The 22,693-nt window shown below is 37.5% G+C and overlaps 1 protein-coding gene across 1 annotated transcript in view; it reads right to left on the reverse strand.

Moving 5' to 3' along the window:
• Positions 1-1,236: 1,236 nt before the first annotated feature.
• LOC125656315 (uncharacterized) overlaps positions 1,237-22,693 on the reverse strand; it is a 74,467-nt gene continuing 53,010 nt past the window's right edge. The window contains exons 9-12 of the mRNA XM_056145209.1: positions 21,588-21,710; positions 20,181-20,252; positions 9,340-9,440; positions 1,237-7,807 (exon numbers count right to left, since the gene is read on the reverse strand). Of these exons, the coding sequence (XP_056001184.1) occupies positions 6,830-7,807; positions 9,340-9,440; positions 20,181-20,252; positions 21,588-21,710 (1,274 nt within the window). The 3' untranslated portion in view covers positions 1,237-6,829. The remainder of the gene's footprint in view (positions 7,808-9,339; positions 9,441-20,180; positions 20,253-21,587; positions 21,711-22,693) is intronic.

Consider the following 22,693-nt stretch of genomic DNA (forward strand, 5'->3'; position numbering starts at 1 on the left):
GCCGATGCCAATCCGTTTAGTGTCTTGTATGTGTGTAGTAAAATCTTGTATTCAACACGGGAATCAACCGGAAGCCAGTGCAAGGACACAAGCACCGGTGATATATGGTCATGCTTCCTGACCCGGGCAACAAGTCGAGCTGCTGAGTTTTGGATTATCTGTAGCCTGCTCAGATCTGTTTGGGGGTAGCCCTTTAAATAGTGCATTCCCATAGTCCAAGCATGATAACACAAGAGAACATACAAGTGTCTTGCAGGCGTCATCATTGATGAAAGAACGAATCCGTGCAATATTCTGTAGATGATAACAATATCATGGTGTACCCTTAGAAGATCTGTTTCTGTTGAGTGACAAGGACGATATGCAGACTGGGTCACGTCATTTAGGTTGTTTGAATCTATATGGTGCCCTATGCGAGCTGATACCACTCTTTCCAAAATTTTGGAAAGAAATGAGAGACATAGCCCTTCATCTGAAAAAACTTGAATCTCCTTTACCAAAGGATGATTTGTTCCAAGTTTGATTGAAATTGGCCCAGTGGTACCTCTGGTGGCCATGATCTGAGTAAATTTGAATCTACTTTATATCAGAAAGCTTTCGGGTAAATCTCCACTCTTCTGGTCCATTGGTTCTTGAGAAGGTTTTTAAAGATTGTCTTTATATATTCGCATGTATAACGTTGATCCCCCATAGTGTCCCCAACTTACCCCGGGGGAAATTATTTTTACAAACTTGAATCTCCACTCATTACTTCTACTCATCACTTCTAATCATCTCTTCAACTCATCACATTAACTCATCACTTCTACTCACCACTTCTACACCTCACTTCAACTCATCACTTCTACACCTCACTTCGACTTATCACTTCTACTGATCACTTCTACACCTCACTTCAACTCACCACGTCTACTGATCACTTCTACACCTCACTTCTACTCATTACTTCAACTCATCTTTTCAACTCATATTTTCAACTCATCACTTCAACTCATATTTTCTACTCATCACTTTTAATTATTACTTCAACACTTCACTTCTAATCATCTCTTCAACTCATCACTTCTACCCATCACTTCTACTCATGAGTTCTACTTATCACTTCTAATCATCACTTCAACTCATCACTTCAACTCATCACTTCTACTCATCACTTCTACCCATCACTTCTACTCATCACTTCAACTCACCACTTCTACAGGAGCTGAAGTGATACTCAAATAAAAAGAAAGAAAATTTGTTATATCACAAATATATTTATACAATATATCATCACAATATATTTTATTTATTACAACGTCATAACAACATAGTTAGCCACGATAAATCACCTGATAATTTATCACAATAGTCAGAAATGCTATTTACCAGAGCCACACATACTTGTGAAACGCACCTGGGCTCTCATATCATGGCACCACAATCTAAAACTTTCGTCAAATAATCAAAATTCTTAATCCATCTCGTAAAAGAAAAAGAAAGGGATGAAATCCCCTCCCCCCAAAATATAACGTTCAATAACAAAACATTATTTTATTTTTAAAAAGGTGGCTAAGCTTTTTACTTTGCCATTTGAACATAGACATACCTTCCCCGAAATAAAATAGACGCCGGAGAATTACAAAGTGTGTAAAATATTAACGTATACATTAATGAAATTCGACAGTATGTCTTAAAAATAAATATACGTGAGAACACTAATCGTCAATCATCAAATTCTCCTTTATTGTTCTAAATGTAAGGTCAATCCCGACAAATAAGTACTGGTAAGTAAACAGATAAGTACATAGTACATCATCTCACATTTTCCTTGCTTAAGAAAGGAGATGTCAATTGATGTGGGGTTTTTTCCCCAACAACTCTAATAATATGAATCAAACATGAAGTATTTCAGACTATAACGTTAACGCGAGGAGAACACGTTTCGACTTTTCTGGCTCTGTATTTCACGAGAAAATTGTTAAAATCCCGTCCTATTTCCCACCTAGCTCCCCATGAAAGAGGACAAGGCTCAATGATCCCTCCAAGTAAAACTAGTGCCAAGTAGAAAGTTTGGCCAAGTGGATGAAAACGTCAACCGTGAACCAAGACAGTAATGGGACAGGTTTTGATTTCTCAAAATAAGCACCGATTATGGTTTAAAAAGGAGAGCTAAAACCAACAAAGAAAGGAACCACCATCTTTCCTCTTTAACACATACAACAAAGGGAAATGAGGTCTTGTAACATAAGCCGTTTACGTGAAATGTGTCACCCGTGAGTCCACCTGTCCTTTAATACTTCGTTCATCGTCTCTCCATTTTTTTTTTTTTTACAATAAAATCAAAATTACAAAATTGTTACACTCATTCTTACACTGAAGCAACAACAGAATGATGCCTGACAGTTTCTGGAATGAACACGAGATGAACAACACAGAACAACAGTGTCGTTAAAGGGGAACCTTGACATACTCTGAGGGAAAATACAAATACAAGTCTATCATCTATGAATCTTATTTTTTTTTTATAAAAATGGTTAAAACCAAATCAAAATATAGTCTAAAACAGACTAAGCATGGCAATAAATCTGCAGCGTCTCTGACTTTCAGACATTATTGAATTTTAAATATAGTTTTGAAGTTTTCTTATTTGAAAATAACGGATACGAAAACCTCATTACCTACATTCCTTGTTTATTGAGACACCATATTGCTCAATACATTTGAGCATATTTGTATATCTATGCTTTCCTGAACTTCCTAGCAGGTCTATCCATCCCAAAATTATCCTGTTCCCTGTGCTAGCAATGCTTCTTTCAAGAGGTTGTTTAATATACAATTGCACCTGTCCTTCAAACATAGGTATACGCTAAAAATATCTCTATAAAATGCTAACAACTTAAAATAACTAAAAGTCGTGTATAATAATAATAAATATCCATCCCAAAATTATCCTGTTCCACAAAATAATCTGATGACAAGAAAAAAAGTGTGCAATTATAGTCACACTTTAAAATAATGACATCTTGAAAAAAATATTTAGTACACCCCGAAAAAGATTAGAAAAAGAAATATAAATGAACTGAACCTCCATCCCCCCAAAAGATACACTGCAACACACAGATAAATCATCAAAACGAATTCGCCAGAACAATTTCAAGTATTCCTGTCTGTCTCCTATAATTTTCCTATGTTATAACAATGTTACTCTAGTAAAAGATTTTTGAGCAAGAAACAACGATACATGAACTCTTTCGACTTGTCCATGAGTTGAACACTGCACAACGTGAAGGCACCAGAAACCCTGTACTTATATACAACAACTCGTTAAGGTACTGCACTACTTGCTGTGAACATGAGAGCATCCAAATTTATTAGATTCCTAGCTCGTATTTCTAAAACTTTTGGCCTCGATTTCCTAATATCTATTCTTTACGATTATACTGAAGAATATCGTTTTAATAGTTTATCTATACTAATACCATCTCTATATTATTGTATCACATGTATAGTAATTCTAAACTTTCCAGTGTTTTTGCAATCGGTTTACATAATGTAAACATTATTTTGTCATACTTCTTCAAACGGTGGTTTATAAAATGGTAGCAAAATTAAATTAGAAAAATATTATTGGCCCTTTCAGAATCCATGCGTTTAAAACTTTTTGCGATAGGTTGGAAATCTGTAGATTGCGCGTTTAAAGGAGCCCCACTTATATCCTTCCTTAACTCTAGATTAAACTGATTTTGCTGTTAAGGCTAATCCTTTAGTTTCAAACATCATAATGTCATTACACACATTTTAAAGATTTCATTGATGGTATAGTTTATATTTCCTTGTTAATCACACTACACGGCTACAAGTAAGACATTCAGTACAGGAAGTGTACCACGTTTTTTTTTTAAATTTTAAATTGTATTCGCTAGATATACTTTCTAATATTTTCCACCATTTCGGAAATAATTTTCCCTTTTGATGATACATGAGGACATGGACTGTGACGCTCCACGCCGTCATACGTCATGAAGAATGTAAGCGCTTTATGAAAAGTAGGGCGGCGTGTAACTCTGTACCCTCTTCACGCTCGTGTATTTTCAAATTGATTTCTTACATTACACTCTATTTTCATTTCCGTCGGAATTCCCCGTCGTTAGAATATGATATAATTAATGAAGAATCACACGCGCATTGTTTACACGTGCATCGCATTCATGAGGAACTGGTTATCACTATCATTAATATACCCCAGCAGAATCACTGGAAATGTAATCCTTCATGTAATATACATGTGTTATACACTGTTTTCTGGATTTCTTTCAAACGAATTGTTATATATGAGTATGTGAATATATATTTTTCACTACTAATAAAGAAAAATGGATTTCAAACTCCTATCAATATAAATATTGGACATCTGTATTCACAGGCAGGACACGATGGTTGTCTGAATATTTGTGCATTTGGTCAAATAAAATCTCTTATGAAGGATTTCAAATTCTCATTGAGAATCACAACTCGTGTATACATCATTACCAACACTCAGTATGATGTCGGTATATAGTAGGGGTGAATCAATATATCGAAATGTACCGGTATATGCCTGTCCAGCGATATACGATACAGTGTTTCGACGATACGATACGATACGATATAATGTCGGGGTTTAAAATAGCCCTTTTAATAGTCGGGATTGAAGTTCATAATTTGAAAATGGCTTCTAACAGGAACACGATTCCTCAAGACTTTAATCCCCGCTTTTTTCATTGTGACATTGGAGTTTTCTCAGACTTTAATCCCTGTTTTTACATTGTGACACATCGGAGATTTCTCAGACTTTAATCCTCGCTTTTACATTATGACATTGGAGTTTCCTCAGACTTTATTTGTCATTGTTTGTTTTGTTGTGAAATAATAGATATTAAACCATTTTTTTTTAAATTTTGATATTTTACTTCAGGAAATGCTTAACTACCTTGTATATCCAATATATCGGATATCGCATCAGAAAATATTGTATCGTATCGTATCGGAAAATCTTGAGCAATACACACCCCTAGTATATAGCCGTGAAGCATAACACCTGTGACCTCCATTATCTCAAAAATACAATTAAAAAAATCTATACAGAATATGTAATCTGTTTGAGCAGATTAAAACATTAATTCATACAGAAATGACATATCTCTCCGGTATGTAGTATGAGACATCACACAGACACAGGGTGTATATTGACTATATATATATCTACCGTCATGATAGTGATACAATATAATGGTCTTCAACTTTCTCATTGACTGTAACAGATCCCCTTATAATCAACAGACTTAGAAAGCTTAAAGCAGAGAGAGAGAGAGAGACAGAGAGAGAGAGAGAGAGAGAGAGGAAGAGAGAGACAGAGAAAGAATATCAATATCATCATTAAAATCTTTTTTTAACAAAACAAAACATTCTGATTAATGCCCGCAAAATCAACAAAATATTTAATGAACTAGTCTCTGAATAATGCCCATCCTTACCAAAGCATGCGTAGTATATATGTATTTTATAAGTACAATGAACATAAATGCATAAAATCTATTTTAAAAACTCACATGGCCTTAAATTTCTGATTTAGAAGATCAACTCGGTAGGCAATCACATATTGACTGCTAAATAATGTAAAGCTGATATTTCAAATATAAATCGTTAGATTGGGTCAAAACATAATTAGCAGTATATATATATATATATATATATATATATAACACTGGAAAACCAGTGTCATCTAAATCATACCGACAAGTTTCATACAAAAAAAAAGAAAGAATAATGCCCTTTAAGTAGAAGAATATCGGAGAATTTAAAAAAAAAAGAAAGATATTTTATCCACAAATTTAAGTATAAAAAAAATAGTTAAAACGATAAAAATTCGTCAACAGGAAATATTATTTTTTGACTTCAATCTCTGAATACAATGCTGATCATCAGTTGCTACTGATTTACTATACATATAGTGTCAACATTAACTGTCTAAAACCAGCATTCACGTGTATACATCTAGTGTCAACAGTAACTGTCTAAAACCAGCATTCACTTGTATACATCTAGTGTCAACATTAACTGTCTAAAACCAGCATTCACGTGTATACATCTATAGTGTCAACATTAACTGTCTAAAACCAGCATTCACGTGTATACATCTAGTGTCAACATTAACTGTCTAAAACCAGCATTCACGTGTATACATCTAGTGTCAACACTAACTGTCTAAAACCAGCATTCACGTGTATACATCTAGTGTCAACATTAACTGTCTAAAACCAGTATTCACGTGTATACATCTAGTGTCAACACTAACTGTCTAAAACCAGCAGTCACGTGTCAACATTAACTGTCTAAAACCAGCATTCACATGTATGCACATTCACCAAACGTTAAGACTGAAATTTCCTTTTGTTGCTCTACTAGGAGCGTAGGCTTTGTTTGATGAATTGAAAAAGGGTTCTTAAAAAAATGTATTCTCACAATACCCAGTCATTAGGAGGAGAATAATCTAATTAAAATCAGATCTTCTCTAACCGTTACACTGAGAGAAGGTCCCACGTGTTTTAGAACTTATTTCTCAGTCGTATTTCTTTTGCTTCTATATATATATATATATACAATAAAATATCTTCAAATCAAAACACTTTGTATCAATAAAATTCTCTAGAAACTTATCAGTAATGTAAATTGCTACCCCAACAATATTCTAACTCGTAGTAATCTACAGACTCTGTAAATAGAGTAGTATAATACCCACGTTTCTACTTCTACACAATATTGTAGATTTGCATTGACATCAATGGGAGCTACTGTGTGTAAAAATAAATTATTTTGCTACTGTGTTCCATTTCGTCAAATTTCGTTGATTGAATTCCAGCATCTTTTGGCAAAGGGATTGATTGTCTACGCTTTCCGTATCCGAGTCCACTGGAGGAATGAAATCGGTCACATTTCCCGCCGTCAAAAAGTTCCTCTCCTGCTCCGACTGAACCATAGAGACATAATCGCTATCCAAAGGAGCCCTGGAGTCTGACAGCGGGACCTCGCCCTCCATGTAAGGTGGGTGGGTGAAGTGGGTATCATAGGGATCAATCATGGCTTCTTTTGGATTACACTGCAGCAGGGACCACGTGACCGGATTCACGTTGAGACATCTGTTGTCAAAATGCGAGGCAATGTGATAATTAGTCACCATTTCTTGATGGTTACAAAATGACGTGTCGTTGACCGCGGTGTAAGTTTTAAGAGATTCTTCCAGTCTCTTATTCGGGGTGTCGTTTCTCATTTCTGTTTTGTACAAGTCTCTAAGCTTTTCGCGGAGCTCCATGGACTCGGGTGACGAGGATCCGAGTTCTTCCTGAAGTAATGTTTCGTCATCATCATGCAGAAAGTTGACAAGTTTACGAATTTCTGCGTCTCTAACGATACACTCCACGATACCTTCTACATCCACTATGTCCGACAGGACAAACTGTTCTTCAACGTCAGGATTCAAAAGTTTGGTCGCAATGTTTGGAAAAAATGAAATAAGTAAGGGTTTTTTGATTCGTTGCTGATTGGACTTCACAAAATTGTGAATGGTGTCTAAGGATGCGGCACAGTGCAGGAAAGCTTGGCTTTCATGAGACAGATTTCCATTTAAATAGGCAAGAGAATTTATTGTGAAATGAGATCGGATTCTTTCCAGGGCTGAGTAGATCTGAATCAAGCTGTTGCTTGATATGATGACAACTTGGTAGAAACTGCTTGATTTCAGAAAATCACTCGTGAAATTTTCCATTAGGTTCTCTTCTGCAAACTGAACCTGAAGAATAAGATGCAATCATTTCTACTACTTATTTTTTGATAACATCACAAATCACTGTTCAGATATTTGTTTTACATCAGTCCCTACATTTTGCATGAATAAGTTTTCTTGGATTGTATACCGTAACAAGAGTCCTATCGGCCTGCACGGCAACCTGAGTAACATACATCAATTCTTCAATGGACAGTTCAATCAAACGAGGCTTAGATTATTTTTTTAAAAATGATACTAGATTGTCCATAGCTTTCCAGATTCAGGTTTTTTCAATGCTCCAATGAAAAAGAACATTTTCAAAAATGCCTGTTTCAGAACATTTACTATTGCTGTTCCCTGAAACCTCAGAAAATAGTCTAGAGGCTATGGAAATCAAATATTCATATCCATACAGAAAAGTATTGTATCACAATGCACTGGAGGAAAGAGGAACATGTGTTAGACAAGGGGCCCACATGACTTATTGGTCACCTGAGTATTAGTTAAAAGTATCACTAGCCCACAGACATTATTGGTCACCTGAGTATTAGATAAAAGTATCACTAGTCCCACGGACCTTATCAGTCACCTGAGTATTAGTTAAAAGAATCACTAGCCTCCAGGCTTTATTGGTCACCTGAGTATTAGTTAAAAGTATCACTAGTCCCAAGAGCTATGAAATCTAAAAGCACATTTCTGTTTTAAATATCTAAGCTAAATTCTGATAATTAGTAACTGTATAAAACAAGATATGTTCTTCAAACTTAAAGACTCTGTAAGTGCCAATACTGATGAAAGGCTTTACATGCAAGGTGAAGATAACGAACAGTGATTAATCTCATAACTCCTATAAACAATACAAAATAGATAGTTGGGCAAACACGGACCCCTGGACATACCAGAGGTAGGATCAGGTGCCTAGGAGGAGTAAGCATCCCCTGTTGACCGGTCAAACTCGCCATGAGCCCTATATCCTGATCAGGTGTAACATTAAACGATAGGACTAATTTGGACCCATCCTAGAATCAAAACCCGAGGGTTTGCGAAATTCACAATCATGATACATCCTTTTCTGCATTTCCTAAATACACTTTTATCTTTTATACTGAACCAGCAAACTTACGAATGTCCTTCAAATGATAAAGATAATAATCACTATGATAATTTTGGCTTAATCCTGGAACCAAACCTTACCCCATAGGACCAAAATATTGAAAATTTTGGTAAAGGACTTCCTGCTCTACATCACAATGCATTTAGGTTTTTTTTATACATGTACAGTAGTAGAGAAGATTTTTAAAAATTGGCCAATTATTGGCAGTATTTGTCCTGCTATTTGAGCTACGAGATTGATCACTGTTCGATATCATCTTCACCTTTCACGTTCGAAATAGTTGTTAAACAACATGCACTTGTTAAGGTGGATTGATCCTCATGTGACTTATCAATATTAATGGTTGAAAGTGGTTGCTGCCTTAACCATTACAGTATGACATAAATATCGCAACTACCTTGCTGCCTTAACCACTACAGTATGATATAGATATCGCGATTACCTTGCTGCCTCTGATCGAATGTAGAAGTGTTTTAAAGCTATGAATAGCATCCCTCAGCTGCTGGCTGTCATCACAGAACACCGGCAAAATAATCGTGCAATCTGTGATGAAGGAAAGAGTCATTGACAATACTTGAATTGATCAAATATACAACGATATATTTAACATCATGACAAATACTCGACCAAGGTATGATGATAAACTTGCAATAGAAATCAGCATTGCGAGCATATTTTTTCCCTATCTAAATACATCCAGTGCATGCAAAAATCAATATTTTGGACAGTTTTAAATATAATACCAACAAATACTAAACTCCCTCTACACTGGCACATCAATAGTCAGTGGAAGTGAGTGACCATAAAAAAGACCTGCTGACCAATACATGTAATGCCTTCCCTTGCCCATCACGTCATGAGATTCATGGTATTGTGACATCATTGAAATCTATATATAGCTTCCTGCATTATATTCTCCAACAATTTACAACAATAGGCCCATGAATCACATCGCTCATCTGAGTCACCTTAGCTCATATCTAAAATATTGTCCCTATAGACATTAACTTACAAAACTCTGATCCCTATTGTAGCCCCAACCTACTCCTGGGGGCCATGATTTTATCAAACTTGAATCTGCACTATGTCAGGAAGCTTTCATGTAAATGTAAACTTTTCTGATCCAGTGATTCTTCAGAAGATTTCAAATGATTTTCCATATATATTTGTATTTAAAAACTTTGATCCCCTACTATCTTACCCCCAAGGACCATGATGTTTACAAACCTAAATCTGCACTATGTCCGGAAGCTTTCATGCAAATGTATACTTCTTTGGCCCAATGGTTCTTAAGAAGATTTTTTTAAAATCTATTTATTGGTATGTAAAACCCTATCGTGGCCTCATCTTGGCCCCAGGCGCATGACTTCAACAAACTTGAATCTGCACTATACATGTATGTCATGGAGCTTTCATGTAAATATCACCTTCTCTGGCTCAGTGGTCCTTGAGAAGCAGATTTTTAAATGACCCCACCCTATTTTTGCAATTTTGTGATTATCTCCCCTTTAAAAGCCCATCACCCAAGGATGTCAGCTTTTGGTCAAGTTTGGTTAAAATTGGCACAGTGGTTCTGGAGAAGTAGTCAAAAATGTGAAAAGTTTACAGACAGATGAACGGACAGACAACAACAGGCGATCAGAAAACCTCACTTGAGCTTTCAGCTCAGGTGAGCTAATAAAAATTAAATCAGGGACATATAACTGTTTCCAGTACACTGTCTAGTGTGTAGTCAATCAGGGGTAGATAATTGTTACTAGTACAATGTCTAGTGTGTAGTCAATCAGGGGCAGATAACTGTTACTAGTACACTGTCTAGTGTGTTTCCAGTGTGTAGTCAATCAGGGGCAGATAACTGTTACTAGTACACTGTCTAGTATGTAGTTAATCAGGGGCAGATAACTGTTACTAGTACACTGTCTAGTGTGTAGTCAATCAGGGACAGATAATTGTTACTAGTACACTGTCTAGTGTGTAGTCAATCAGGGACAGATAATTGTTACTAGTACACTGTCTAGTATGTAGTCAATCAGGGGCAGATAACTGTTACTAGTACACTGTCTAGTGTGTTTCCAGTGTGTAGTCAATCAGGTACAGATAACTGTTACTAGTACACTGTCTAGTATGTAGTTAATCAGGGGCAGATAACTGTTACTAGTACACTGTCTAGTGTGTAGTCAATCAGGGACAGATAACTGTTACTAGTACACTGTCTAGTATGTAGTCAATCAGGGGCAGATAACTGTTACTAGTACACTGTCTAGTGTGTAGTCAATCAGGGACAGATAATTGTTACTAGTACACTGTCTAGTATGTAGTTAATCAGGGGCAGATAACTGTTACTAGTACACTGTTTAGTGTGTAGTCAATCAGGGGCAGATAACTGTTAATAGTACACTGTCTAGTGTGAAATCAATCAGGGGCAGATAACTGTTACTAGTACACTGTCTAGTATGTAGTCAATCAGGGGCAGAAAACTGTTACTAGTACACTGTCTAGAATGTAGTCAATCAGAGGTAGATAACTGTTACTAGTACAATGTCTAGTGTGTAGTCAATCAGGGGCAGATAACTGTTACTAGTACACTGTGTAATGTGTTTCTAGTGTGTAGTCAATCAGGGGCAGATAACTGTTACTAGTACACTGTGTAATGTGTTTCTAGTATGTAGTCAATCAGGGGCAGATGACTGTTACTAGTACACTGTCTAGTATGTAGTCAATCAGGGGCAGATAACTTATTAGTACACTGTCTAGTATGTAGTCAATCAGGGACAGATAACTGTTACTAGTACAGTGTCTAGTGTGTAGTCAATCAGGGGCAAATAGCTGTTACTAGTTCACTGTCTAGTGTGAAATCAATCAGGGGCAGATAACTGTTACTAGTACACTGTCTAGTATGTAGTCAATCAGGGGCAGATGACTGTTACTAGTAAACTGTCTAGTGTGTAGTCAATCAGGGGCAGATAACTGTTACTAGTACAATGTCTAGTGTGTAGTCAATCAGGGGCAGATAACTGTTACTAGTACACTGTCTAGTATGTAATCAATCAGGGGCAGATGACTGTTACTAGTACAATGTCTAGTGTGTAGTCAATCAGGGGCAGATAACTGTTACTAGTACACTGTCTAGTATGTAGTCAATGAGGGGCAGATGACTGTTACTAGTACACTGTCTAGTGTGTAGTCAATCAGGGACAGATAACTGTTACTAGTACAATGTCTAGTGGGTAAGTCAATCAGGGGCAGATAACTGTTACTAGTACACTGTCTAGTGTGTTTCCAGTGTGTAGTCAATCGGGTGCAGATAACTGTTACTAGTACAATGTCTAGTATGTAGTCAATCAGGTACAGATAACTGTTACTAGTACAATGTCTACTTTGTAGTCAATCAGGGACAGATAACTGTTACTAGTACAGTGTCTAGTCTGTAGTCAATCAGGGGCAGATAACTGTTACTAGTACACTGTCTAATGTGTTTCTAGTGTGTAGTCAATCAGGGGCAGATAACTGTTACTAGTACACTGTCTAGTATGTAGTCAGTCAGGGATATATAACTGTTACTAGTACATTGTCTATTATGTAGTCAATCAGGGTCAGATGACTGTTACTAGTACAATGTCTAGTATGTAGTGAATCAGGGATATATAACTGTTATTAGTACACTGTCTAGTAGGTAGTCAATCAGGTGCAGATAACTGTTACTAGTACGCTGTCTATTATGTATTCAATCAGGGACAGATAACTGTTACTAGTACAGTGTCTAGTGTTTAGTCAATGAGGGGCAGATTACTGTTACTAGTTCACTGTCTAGTGTGAAATCAATCAGGGGCAGATAACTGTTACTAGTACACTGTCTAGTATGTAGTCAATCAGGGGCAGATAACTGTTACTAGTACAATGCCTAGTGTGTAGTCAATCAGGGGCAGATAACTGTTACTAGTACACTGTCTAGTATATAGTTAATCAGGGGCAGATGACTGTTACTAGTACAATGTCTAGTATGTAGTAAATCAGGGGAAGATAACTGTTACTAGTACACTGTCTAATGTGTTTCTAGTGTGTAGTCAATCAGGGGCAGATAACTGTTACTAGTACACTGTCTAACGTGTTTCCAGTGTGTAGTCAATCAGGGGCAGATAAATGTTACTAGTACACTGTCTAGTGTGTTTCTAGTGTGTAAGTCAATCAGGGACAGATAACTGTTACTAGTACACTGTCTAGTATGTAGTCAATCAGGGGCAGATAACTGTTACTAGTACAATGTCTAGTGTGTAAGTCAATCAGGGGCAGATAACTGTTACTAGTACACTGTCTAGTGTGTTTCCAGTGTGTAGTCAATCGGGTGCAGATAACTGTTACTAGTACACTGTCTAGTATGTAGTCAATCAGGGACAGATAACTGTTACTAGTACACTGTCTAGTGTGTAGTCAATCAGGGACAGATAACTGTTACTAGTACAATGTCTAGTGTGTAAGTCAATCAGGGGCAGATAACTGTTACTAGTACAGTGTCTAGTATGTAGTCAATCAGGGGCAGATAACTGTTACTAGTACACTGTCTAATGTGTTTCTAGTGTGTAGTCAATCAGGGGCAGATAACTGTTACTAGTACACTGTCTAATGTGTTTCTAGTGTGTAGTCAATCAGGGGCAGATAACTGTTACTAGTACACTGTCTAATGTGTTTCTAGTGTGTAGTCAATCAGGGGCAGATAACTGTTACTAGTACACTGTCTAATGTGTTTCTAGTGTGTAGTCAATCAGGGGCAGATAACTGTTACTAGTACACTGTCTAATGTGTTTCTAGTGTGTAGTCAATCAGGGGCAGATAACTGTTACCAGTACATTGTCTAGTATGTAGTCAATCAGGGGCAGATGACTGTTACTAGTACAATGTCTAGTATGTAGTAAATCAGGGATATATAACTGTTATTAGTACACTGTCTAGTAGGTAGTCAATCAGGTGCAGATAACTGTTACTAGTACGCTGTTTAGTGTGTTTTTAGTGTGTAAGTCAATCAGGGACAGATAACTGTTACTAGTACAATGTCTAGTGTGTAGTCAATCAGGGACAGATAACTGTTACTAGTACAGTGTCTAGTGTGTAGTCAATCAGGGACAGATAATTGTTACTAGTACACTGTCTAATATGTAGTTAATCAGGGGCAGAAAACTGTTACTAGTACACTGTTTAGTGTGTAGTCAATCAGGGGCAGATAACTCTTACTAGTACACTGTCTAATGTGTTTCTAGTGTGTAGTCAATCAGGGGCAAATAACTGTTACTACTACAATGCCTAGTGTGTTTCTAGTGTGTAGTCAATCAGGTGCAGATAACTGTTACTAGTACGCTGTCTAATGTGTTTCTAGTGTGTAGTCAATCAGGGGCAGATAACTGTTACTAGTACACTGTCTAATGTGTATCTAGTGTGTAGTCAATCAGGGGCAGATAACTGTTACTAGTACACTGTCTAGTGTGCAGTCAATCAGGGGCAGATAACTGTTACTAGTATACTGTCTTCTGTGTTTCTAGTGTGTAGTCAATCAGGGGCAGATAACTGTTACTAGTACAATGTCTAGTGTGTAGTCAATCAGGGGCAGCTAACTGTTAATAGTACACTGTCTAGTCTGTAGTCAATCAGGGATAGATAACTGTTACTAGTACACTGTCTAGTATGTAGTCAATCAGGTGCAGATAACTGTTACTAGTACGCTGTGTAGTGTGTAGTCAATCAGGGACAGATAACTGTTACTAGTACAGTGTCTAGTCTGTAGTCAATCAGGGATAGATAACTGTTACTAGTACACTGTCTAGTATGTAGTCAATCAGGGGCAGATAACTGTTACTAGTACACTGTGTAGTGTGTAGTCAATCAGGGACAGATAACTGTTACTAGTACAGTGTCTAGTATGTAGTCAATCAGGGGCAGATAACTGTTACTAGTACAATGTCTAGTGTGTAGTCAATCAGGGACAGATAACTGTTACTAGTACACTGTCTAGTGTGTTTCTAGTGTGTAGTCAATCAGGGACAGATAACTGTTATTAGTACACTGTCTAGTATGTAGTCAATCAGGGGCAGATAACTGTTACTAGTACACTGTCTAGTGTGTTTCTAGTGTGTAAGTCAATCAGGAGCAGATAACTGTTACTAGTACAATGCCTAGTGTGTAGTTAATCAGGGACAGATAACTGTTACTAGTACACTGTCTAGTATGTAGTCAATCAGGGACAGATAACTGTTACTAGTACAATGTCTAGTGTGTAGTCAATCAGGGACAGATAACTGTTACTAGTACACTGTCTACTTTGTAGTCAATCAGGGACAGATAACTGTTACTAGTACACTGTCTAGTATGTAGTCAATCAGGGGCAGATAACTGTTACTAGTACAATGTCTAGTGTGTAGTCAATCAGGGGCAGATAACTGTTACTAGTACACTGTCTACTTTGAAGTCAATCAGGTGCAGATAACTGTTACTAGTACACTGTCTATTATGTATTCAATCATGGAGAGATAACTGTTACTAGTACAATGTCTAGTGTGTAGTCAATCAGGGGCAGATAACTGTTACTAGTTCACTGTCTAGTGTGAAATCAATCAGGGGCAGATAACTGTTACTAGTACACTGTCTAGTATATAGTCAATCAGGGGCAGATAACTGTTACTAGTACAATGCCTAGTGTGTAGTTAATCAGGGGCAGATAACTGTTACTAGTACAGTGTCTAGTGTGTAGTCAATCAGGGGCAGATAACTGTTACTAGTACACTGTGTAGTATGTAGTCAATCAGGGGCAGATAACTGTTACTAGTACACTGTCTAGTATGTAGTCAATCAGGGACAGATAACTGTTACTAGTACAATGTCTAGTGTGTAGTCAATCAGGGACAGATAACTGTTACTAGTACACTGTCTACTTTGTAGTCAATCAGGGACAGATAACTGTTACTAGTACAGTGTCTAGTATGTAGTCAATCAGGGGCAGATAACTGTTACTAGTACAATGTCTAGTGTGTAGTCAATCAGGGGCAGATAACTGTTACTAGTACAATGTCTAGTGTGTAGTCAATCAGGGGCAGATAACTGTTACTAGTACAATGTCTAGTGTGTAGTCAATCAGGGGCAGATAACTGTTACTAGTACAATGTCTAGTGTGTAGTCAATCAGGGGCAGATAACTGTTACTAGTACACTGTCTACTTTGTAGTCAATCAGGTGCAGATAACTGTTACTAGTACACTGTCTATTATGTATTCAATCATGGACAGATAACTGTTACTAGTACAATGTCTAGTGTGTAGTCAATGAGGGGCAGATAACTGTTACTAGTTCACTGTCTAGTGTGAAATCAATCAGGGGCAGATAACTGTTACTAGTACACTGTCTAGTATGTAGTCAATCAGGGGCAGATAACTGTTACTAGTACAATGCCTAGTGTGTAGTTAATCAGGGGCAGATAACTGTTACTAGTACACTGTCTAGTATGTAGTCAATCAGGGGCAGATAACTGTTACTAGTACACTGTTTAGTGTGTAGTCAATCAGGGGCAGATAACTGTATCTAGTACACTGTCTAATTAAATGTGTTTCTAGTGTGTAGTCAATCAGGGGCAGATAACTGTTACTAGTACACTGTCTAGTGTGCAGTCAATCAGGGGCAGATAACTGTTACTAGTATACTGTCTTCTGTGTTTCTAGTGTGTAGTCAATCAGGGGCAGATAACTGTTACTAGTACAATGTCTAGTGTGTAGTCAATCAGGGGCAGATAACTGTTACTAGTACAATGTCTAGTGTGTAGTCAATCAGGGGCAGATAACTGTTACTAGTACACTGTCTACTTTGAAGTCAATCAGGTGCAGATAACTGTTACTAGTACACTGTCTATTATGTATTCAATCATGGAGAGATAACTGTTACTAGTACAATGTCTAGTGTGTAGTCAATCAGGGGCAGATAACTGTTACTAGTTCACTGTCTAGTGTGAAATCAATCAGGGGCAGATAACTGTTACTAGTACACTGTCTAGTATATAGTCAATCAGGGGCAGATAACTGTTACTAGTACAATGCCTAGTGTGTAGTTAATCAGGGGCAGATAACTGTTACTAGTACACTGTCTAGTATGTAGTCAATCAGGGGCAGATAACTGTTACTAGTACACTGTGTAGTATGTAGTCAATCAGGGGCAGATAACTGTTACTAGTACACTGTCTAGTATGTAGTCAATCAGGGACAGATAACTGTTACTAGTACAATGTCTAGTGTGTAGTCAATCAGGGACAGATAACTGTTACTAGTACACTGTCTACTTTGTAGTCAATCAGGGACAGATAACTGTTACTAGTACAGTGTCTAGTATGTAGTCAATCAGGGGCAGATAACTGTTACTAGTACAATGTCTAGTGTGTAGTCAATCAGGGGCAGATAACTGTTACTAGTACAATGTCTAGTGTGTAGTCAATCAGGGGCAGATAACTGTTACTAGTACAATGTCTAGTGTGTAGTCAATCAGGGGCAGATAACTGTTACTAGTACAATGTCTAGTGTGTAGTCAATCAGGGGCAGATAACTGTTACTAGTACACTGTCTACTTTGTAGTCAATCAGGTGCAGATAACTGTTACTAGTACACTGTCTATTATGTATTCAATCATGGACAGATAACTGTTACTAGTACAATGTCTAGTGTGTAGTCAATGAGGGGCAGATAACTGTTACTAGTTCACTGTCTAGTGTGAAATCAATCAGGGGCAGATAACTGTTACTAGTACACTGTCTAGTATGTAGTCAATCAGGGGCAGATAACTGTTACTAGTACAATGCCTAGTGTGTAGTTAATCAGGGGCAGATAACTGTTACTAGTACACTGTCTAGTATGTAGTCAATCAGGGGCAGATAACTGTTACTAGTACACTGTTTAGTGTGTAGTCAATCAGGGGCAGATAACTGTATCTAGTACACTGTCTAATTAAATGTGTTTCTAGTGTGTAGTCAATCAGGGGCAGATAACTGTTACTAGTACACTGTCTAGTGTGCAGTCAATCAGGGGCAGATAACTGTTACTAGTATACTGTCTTCTGTGTTTCTAGTGTGTAGTCAATCAGGGGCAGATAACTGTTACTAGTACAATGTCTAGTGTGTAGTCAATCAGGGGCAGCTAACTGTTACTAGTACACTGTCTAGTCTGTAGTCAATCAGGGACAGATAACTGTTACTAGTACAATGTCTAGTGTGTAGTCAATCAGGGGCAGATAACTGTTACTAGTACACTGTCTACTTTGTAGTCAATCAGGGACAGATAACTGTTACTAGTACAGTGTCTAGTATGTAGTCAATCAGGGGCAGATAACTGTTACTAGTACAATGTCTAGTGTGTAGTCAATCAGGGACAGATAACTGTTACTAGTACACTGTCTACTTTGCAGTCAATCAGGTGCAGATAACTGTTACTAGTACACTGTCTATTATGTATTCAATCATGGACAGATAACTGTTACTAGTACAATGTCTAGTGTGTAGTCAATGAGGGGCAGATAACTGTTACTAGTTCACTGTCTAGTGTGAAATGAATCAGGGGCAGATAACTGTTACTAGTACACTGTCTAGTATGTAGTCAATCAGGGGCAGATAACTGTTACTAGTACAATGCCTAGTGTGTAGTTAATCAGGGGCAGATAACTGTTACTAGTACACTGTCTAGTATGTAGTCAATCAGGGGCAGATAACTGTTACTAGTACAATGCCTAGTGTGTAGTTAATCAGGGGCAGATGACTGTTACTAGTACACTGTCTAGTGTGTAGTCAATCAGGGGCAGATAACTGTTACTAGTACACTGTCTAGGATGTAGTCAATCAGGGGCAGATAACTGTTACTAGTACACTGTCTAGTGTGTTTCTAGTGTGTAAGTCAATCAGGGACAGATAACTGTTATTAGTACACTGTCTAGTATGTAGTCAATCAGGGACAGATAACTGTTACTAGTACAATGTCTAGTGTGTAGTCAATCAGGGACAGATAACTGTTACTAGTACACTGTCTAGTATGTAGTCAATCAGGGACAGATAACTGTTACTAGTACAATGTCTAGTGTGTAGTCAATCAGGGACAGATAACTGTTACTAGTACACTGTCTACTTTGTAGTCAATCAGGGACAGATAACTGTTACTAGTACAGTGTCTAGTATGTAGTCAATCAGGGGCAGATAACTGTTACTAGTACAATGTCTAGTGTGTAGTCTATCAGGGGCAGAGAACTGTTACTAGTACAATGTCTAGTGTGTAGTCAATCAGGGGCAGATAACTGTTACTAGTACAATGTCTAGTGTGTAGTCAATCAGGGGCAGATAACTGTTACTAGTACAATGTCTAGTGTGTAGTCAATCAGGGGCAGATAACTGTTACTAGTACACTGTCTACTTTGTAGTCAATCAGGTGCAGATAACTGTTACTAGTACACTGTCTATTGTGTATTCAATCATGGACAGATAACTGTTACTAGTACAATGTCTAGTGTGTAGTCAATGAGGGGCAGATAACTGTTACTAGTTCACTGTCTAGTGTGAAATCAATCAGGGGCAGATAACTGTTACTAGTACACTGTCTAGTATGTAGTCAATCAGGGGCAGATAACTGTTACTAGTACAATGCCTAGTGTGTAGTTAATCAGGGGCAGATAACTGTTACTAGTACACTGTCTAATATGTAGTCAATCAGGGGCAGATAACTGTTACTAGTACACTGTTTAGTGTGTAGTCAATCAGGGGCAGATAACTGTATCTAGTACACTGTCTAATTAAATGTGTTTCTAGTGTGTAGTCAATCAGGGGCAGATAACTGTTACTAGTACAGTGTCTAGTGTGTAGTCAATCAGGGGCAGATAACTGTTTCTAGTACACTGCCTAGTGTGTAGTTAATCAGGGGCAGATAACTGTTACTAGTACACTGTGTAGTATGTAGTCAATCAGGGGTAAATAACTGTTACTAGTACACTGTCTAGTATGTAGTCAATCAGGGGCAGATAACTGTTACTAGTACACCGTCAAGTGTGCAGTGAATCTTACATCCTGCGAGAAAATACAACGGAAAACATGGAATAACATTGAACTTGATAACAAACACCGTTTTACATTAGTGTAGTGCAGCCGATTCACAATGAGACAGTGTTAGTGTTGACAGGAGCGGATCATAAGATTAAATTTGACGCTTACCATCTCATGTGATCTGATGATCTCTGCATGCCTGTTGCTTCAACACGATCCAACTGTGATAATATATATATGTCATACCTGCATTATTGGGTGCCGATTCGCAGTTTTCAGTCGACCGATACTGTCTTCTAAGTTTACAGCCAGCTACATCTTTTTTAAAAAAAAAAAACCAAACCATTAACTGTGCCACTGTAACATTTTTTATCAGCATTTGAAATTCATAGATGTACTTAGATATAATACTCTGAACCCAGTTGCACACAGGTTAGGTAACTTTAACTGAAAATTAACTTCCCATTATTTCATATATTTCTATATCATTAACTACACAATATCCAGTCAATAGCTGTTAGTTGAACTGAACTAACCTTGCATGACTGGATCCTGTGATACAATAACAGGTTTTATGTTCCATATTATCTGACTTGTTTGGGTTTGTTATATTTGTTAACTCATTTTTCTTCTTTGTCAGTAAAAACCCAAAGTAATTTATGATTTTGTTCTTTAATTTGGTAAAAAGGGTTTGTTTTTTTTTCCAAAAAAGTGATTTTAAAAATTAATGGGCTAGATGAAAATCTTTGCTATCTGAAACAAAGTGGTCAAGTGGTCAAATTGATAGACCAATCACTCAAGCTAAAATCAGTGAGGGTTGTTTATCATTATCTCGCTTCCCACCATGGGAGAATTTACACTGGTATGTTTATAAGGTCTCATCCATTACACCTTCATCCTTACCTCCAATGTCAAGCATTAACTTGTAAAGCTAGGAACTTCAAGAAGGAACAGTCACTAACTATTTCAAAGTTCCATGCCTGACTCAGACTCACATACCCAGAGATTGAACACAGGACGCATCGACTTCTAAAGCTATGTCTGACCCACCTCAGGGGATTGAACATAGGACTTGGTATCGTCGCAAACCATGGTTACGAGTCCACACAGAGAGAATCAATTAGAAGCACCCGTGGGAAACCGACCACTGAGAGCCAGCAACACTTTGTGAGTGAGCACTCTCACCTCCAAGGTAGTGTGACTTAATCACTTTGTGAGTGAACACTCTCACCTCTGAGGTAGTGTGGCTTAATCACTTTGTGAGTGAACACTCTCACCTCTGAGGTAGTGTGGCTTAATCACTTTGCGAGTGAGCACTCTCACCTCTGAGGTAGTGTGACTGAATCACTTTGTGAGTGAACACTCTCACCTCTGAGGTAGTGTGACTTAATCACTTTGTGAGTGAACACTCTCACCTCTGAGGTAGTGTGGCTTAATCACTTTGTGAGTGAGCACTCTCACCTCCGAGGTAGTGTGGCTTAATCACTTTGTGAGTGAACACTCTCACCTCTGAGGTAGTGTGGCTTAATCACTTTGTGAGTGAACACTCTCACCTCCGAGGTAGTGTGGCTTAATCACTTAGTGAGTGAGCACTCTCACCTCTGAGGTAGTGAGGCTGTATCTACTACTCAGATCCTATAGCTAAATCCGTACCTCGCTTGAAGAAGAAAACCGCGGTGATGGTGCCGACAATCACCAATAGTATTGGAATACTGACGAGAGTGACCAGCTTGGAGGTTGCGGGTTCTAATGGTCTGATGGAGGGAGCCATACAATCTGAAATGTCAACACAATTCTTAATCAGACGAGCCAACTCTCAGTGTTTTCAACTGCGCCGATTTCTATCAGCAAACTGCTACAATTTAACAAATTTTCCTAAACAAAGTTTCCTAAAATTTGGGATTTGGCAGCTGAGTTAATTTAATTTATATACCATGTAATTATTGCTACGTACATCCCAAACAATTTAATGGTGATAATTAATTCTAACATAATTAGAATGTTAATCATCATGATGAATTTAATGAACATCAAGAGTCAAAATCAGCATTTGCCAAGCATCAAGTAAATTGTGAAAAATGCGGAAAGTGGCATGCAAATAGATATGGTTGAAACTCATAAAATATTCATGATAAATAGTCTGATAAGAAATATTCAAACAAATTTTTCCCATTGTTACTATGGAAACCAGGTGCCTTTTAGACAATATCTAATTTAATTAAGTAATAACACTTAAATTCCTCTTTTTGTAAACACATATTTATTACTGGTCATCATAAAACTCTTTCAATTGTATTCTTTCACACATACGTCTACACTACCGCTTCGTGGATTCAAATCAGCTAATTTTAATTAGATTGCACATACATTAATTATTTTATAATCATGAACATTCACAATGGAAACTCATCTCAACCCTTAATGATTATATTAGTTTTCTTTATATAATTTTCACTACGGATAACTCCATTTACCTGATCAAGATATATAGGACTCGCAGAGGGTGTGACCGGTCAACAGGGGATGCTTACTCCTCCTAGGCACCTGATCCCACCTCTGGTGTGTTGAGGGGTCCGTGTTTGCCCAACTATCTATTTTGTATTGCTTATAGGAGTTATGACATTGATCACTGTTCGTTATCTTCACCTTTCATAAAGAGTGGCCACCTAATAAACACTCACCAATCCACACAATTAGTGAGCTGACAGAGGCAGGTTATAAAGAGTGGTCGATCACCTAATAAACATTCACCTATCCAC

Source organism: Ostrea edulis, chromosome 7 (assembly GCF_947568905.1).
Source record: "Ostrea edulis chromosome 7, xbOstEdul1.1, whole genome shotgun sequence".
Taxonomy (NCBI): Eukaryota; Metazoa; Mollusca; class Bivalvia; order Ostreida; family Ostreidae; genus Ostrea; species Ostrea edulis.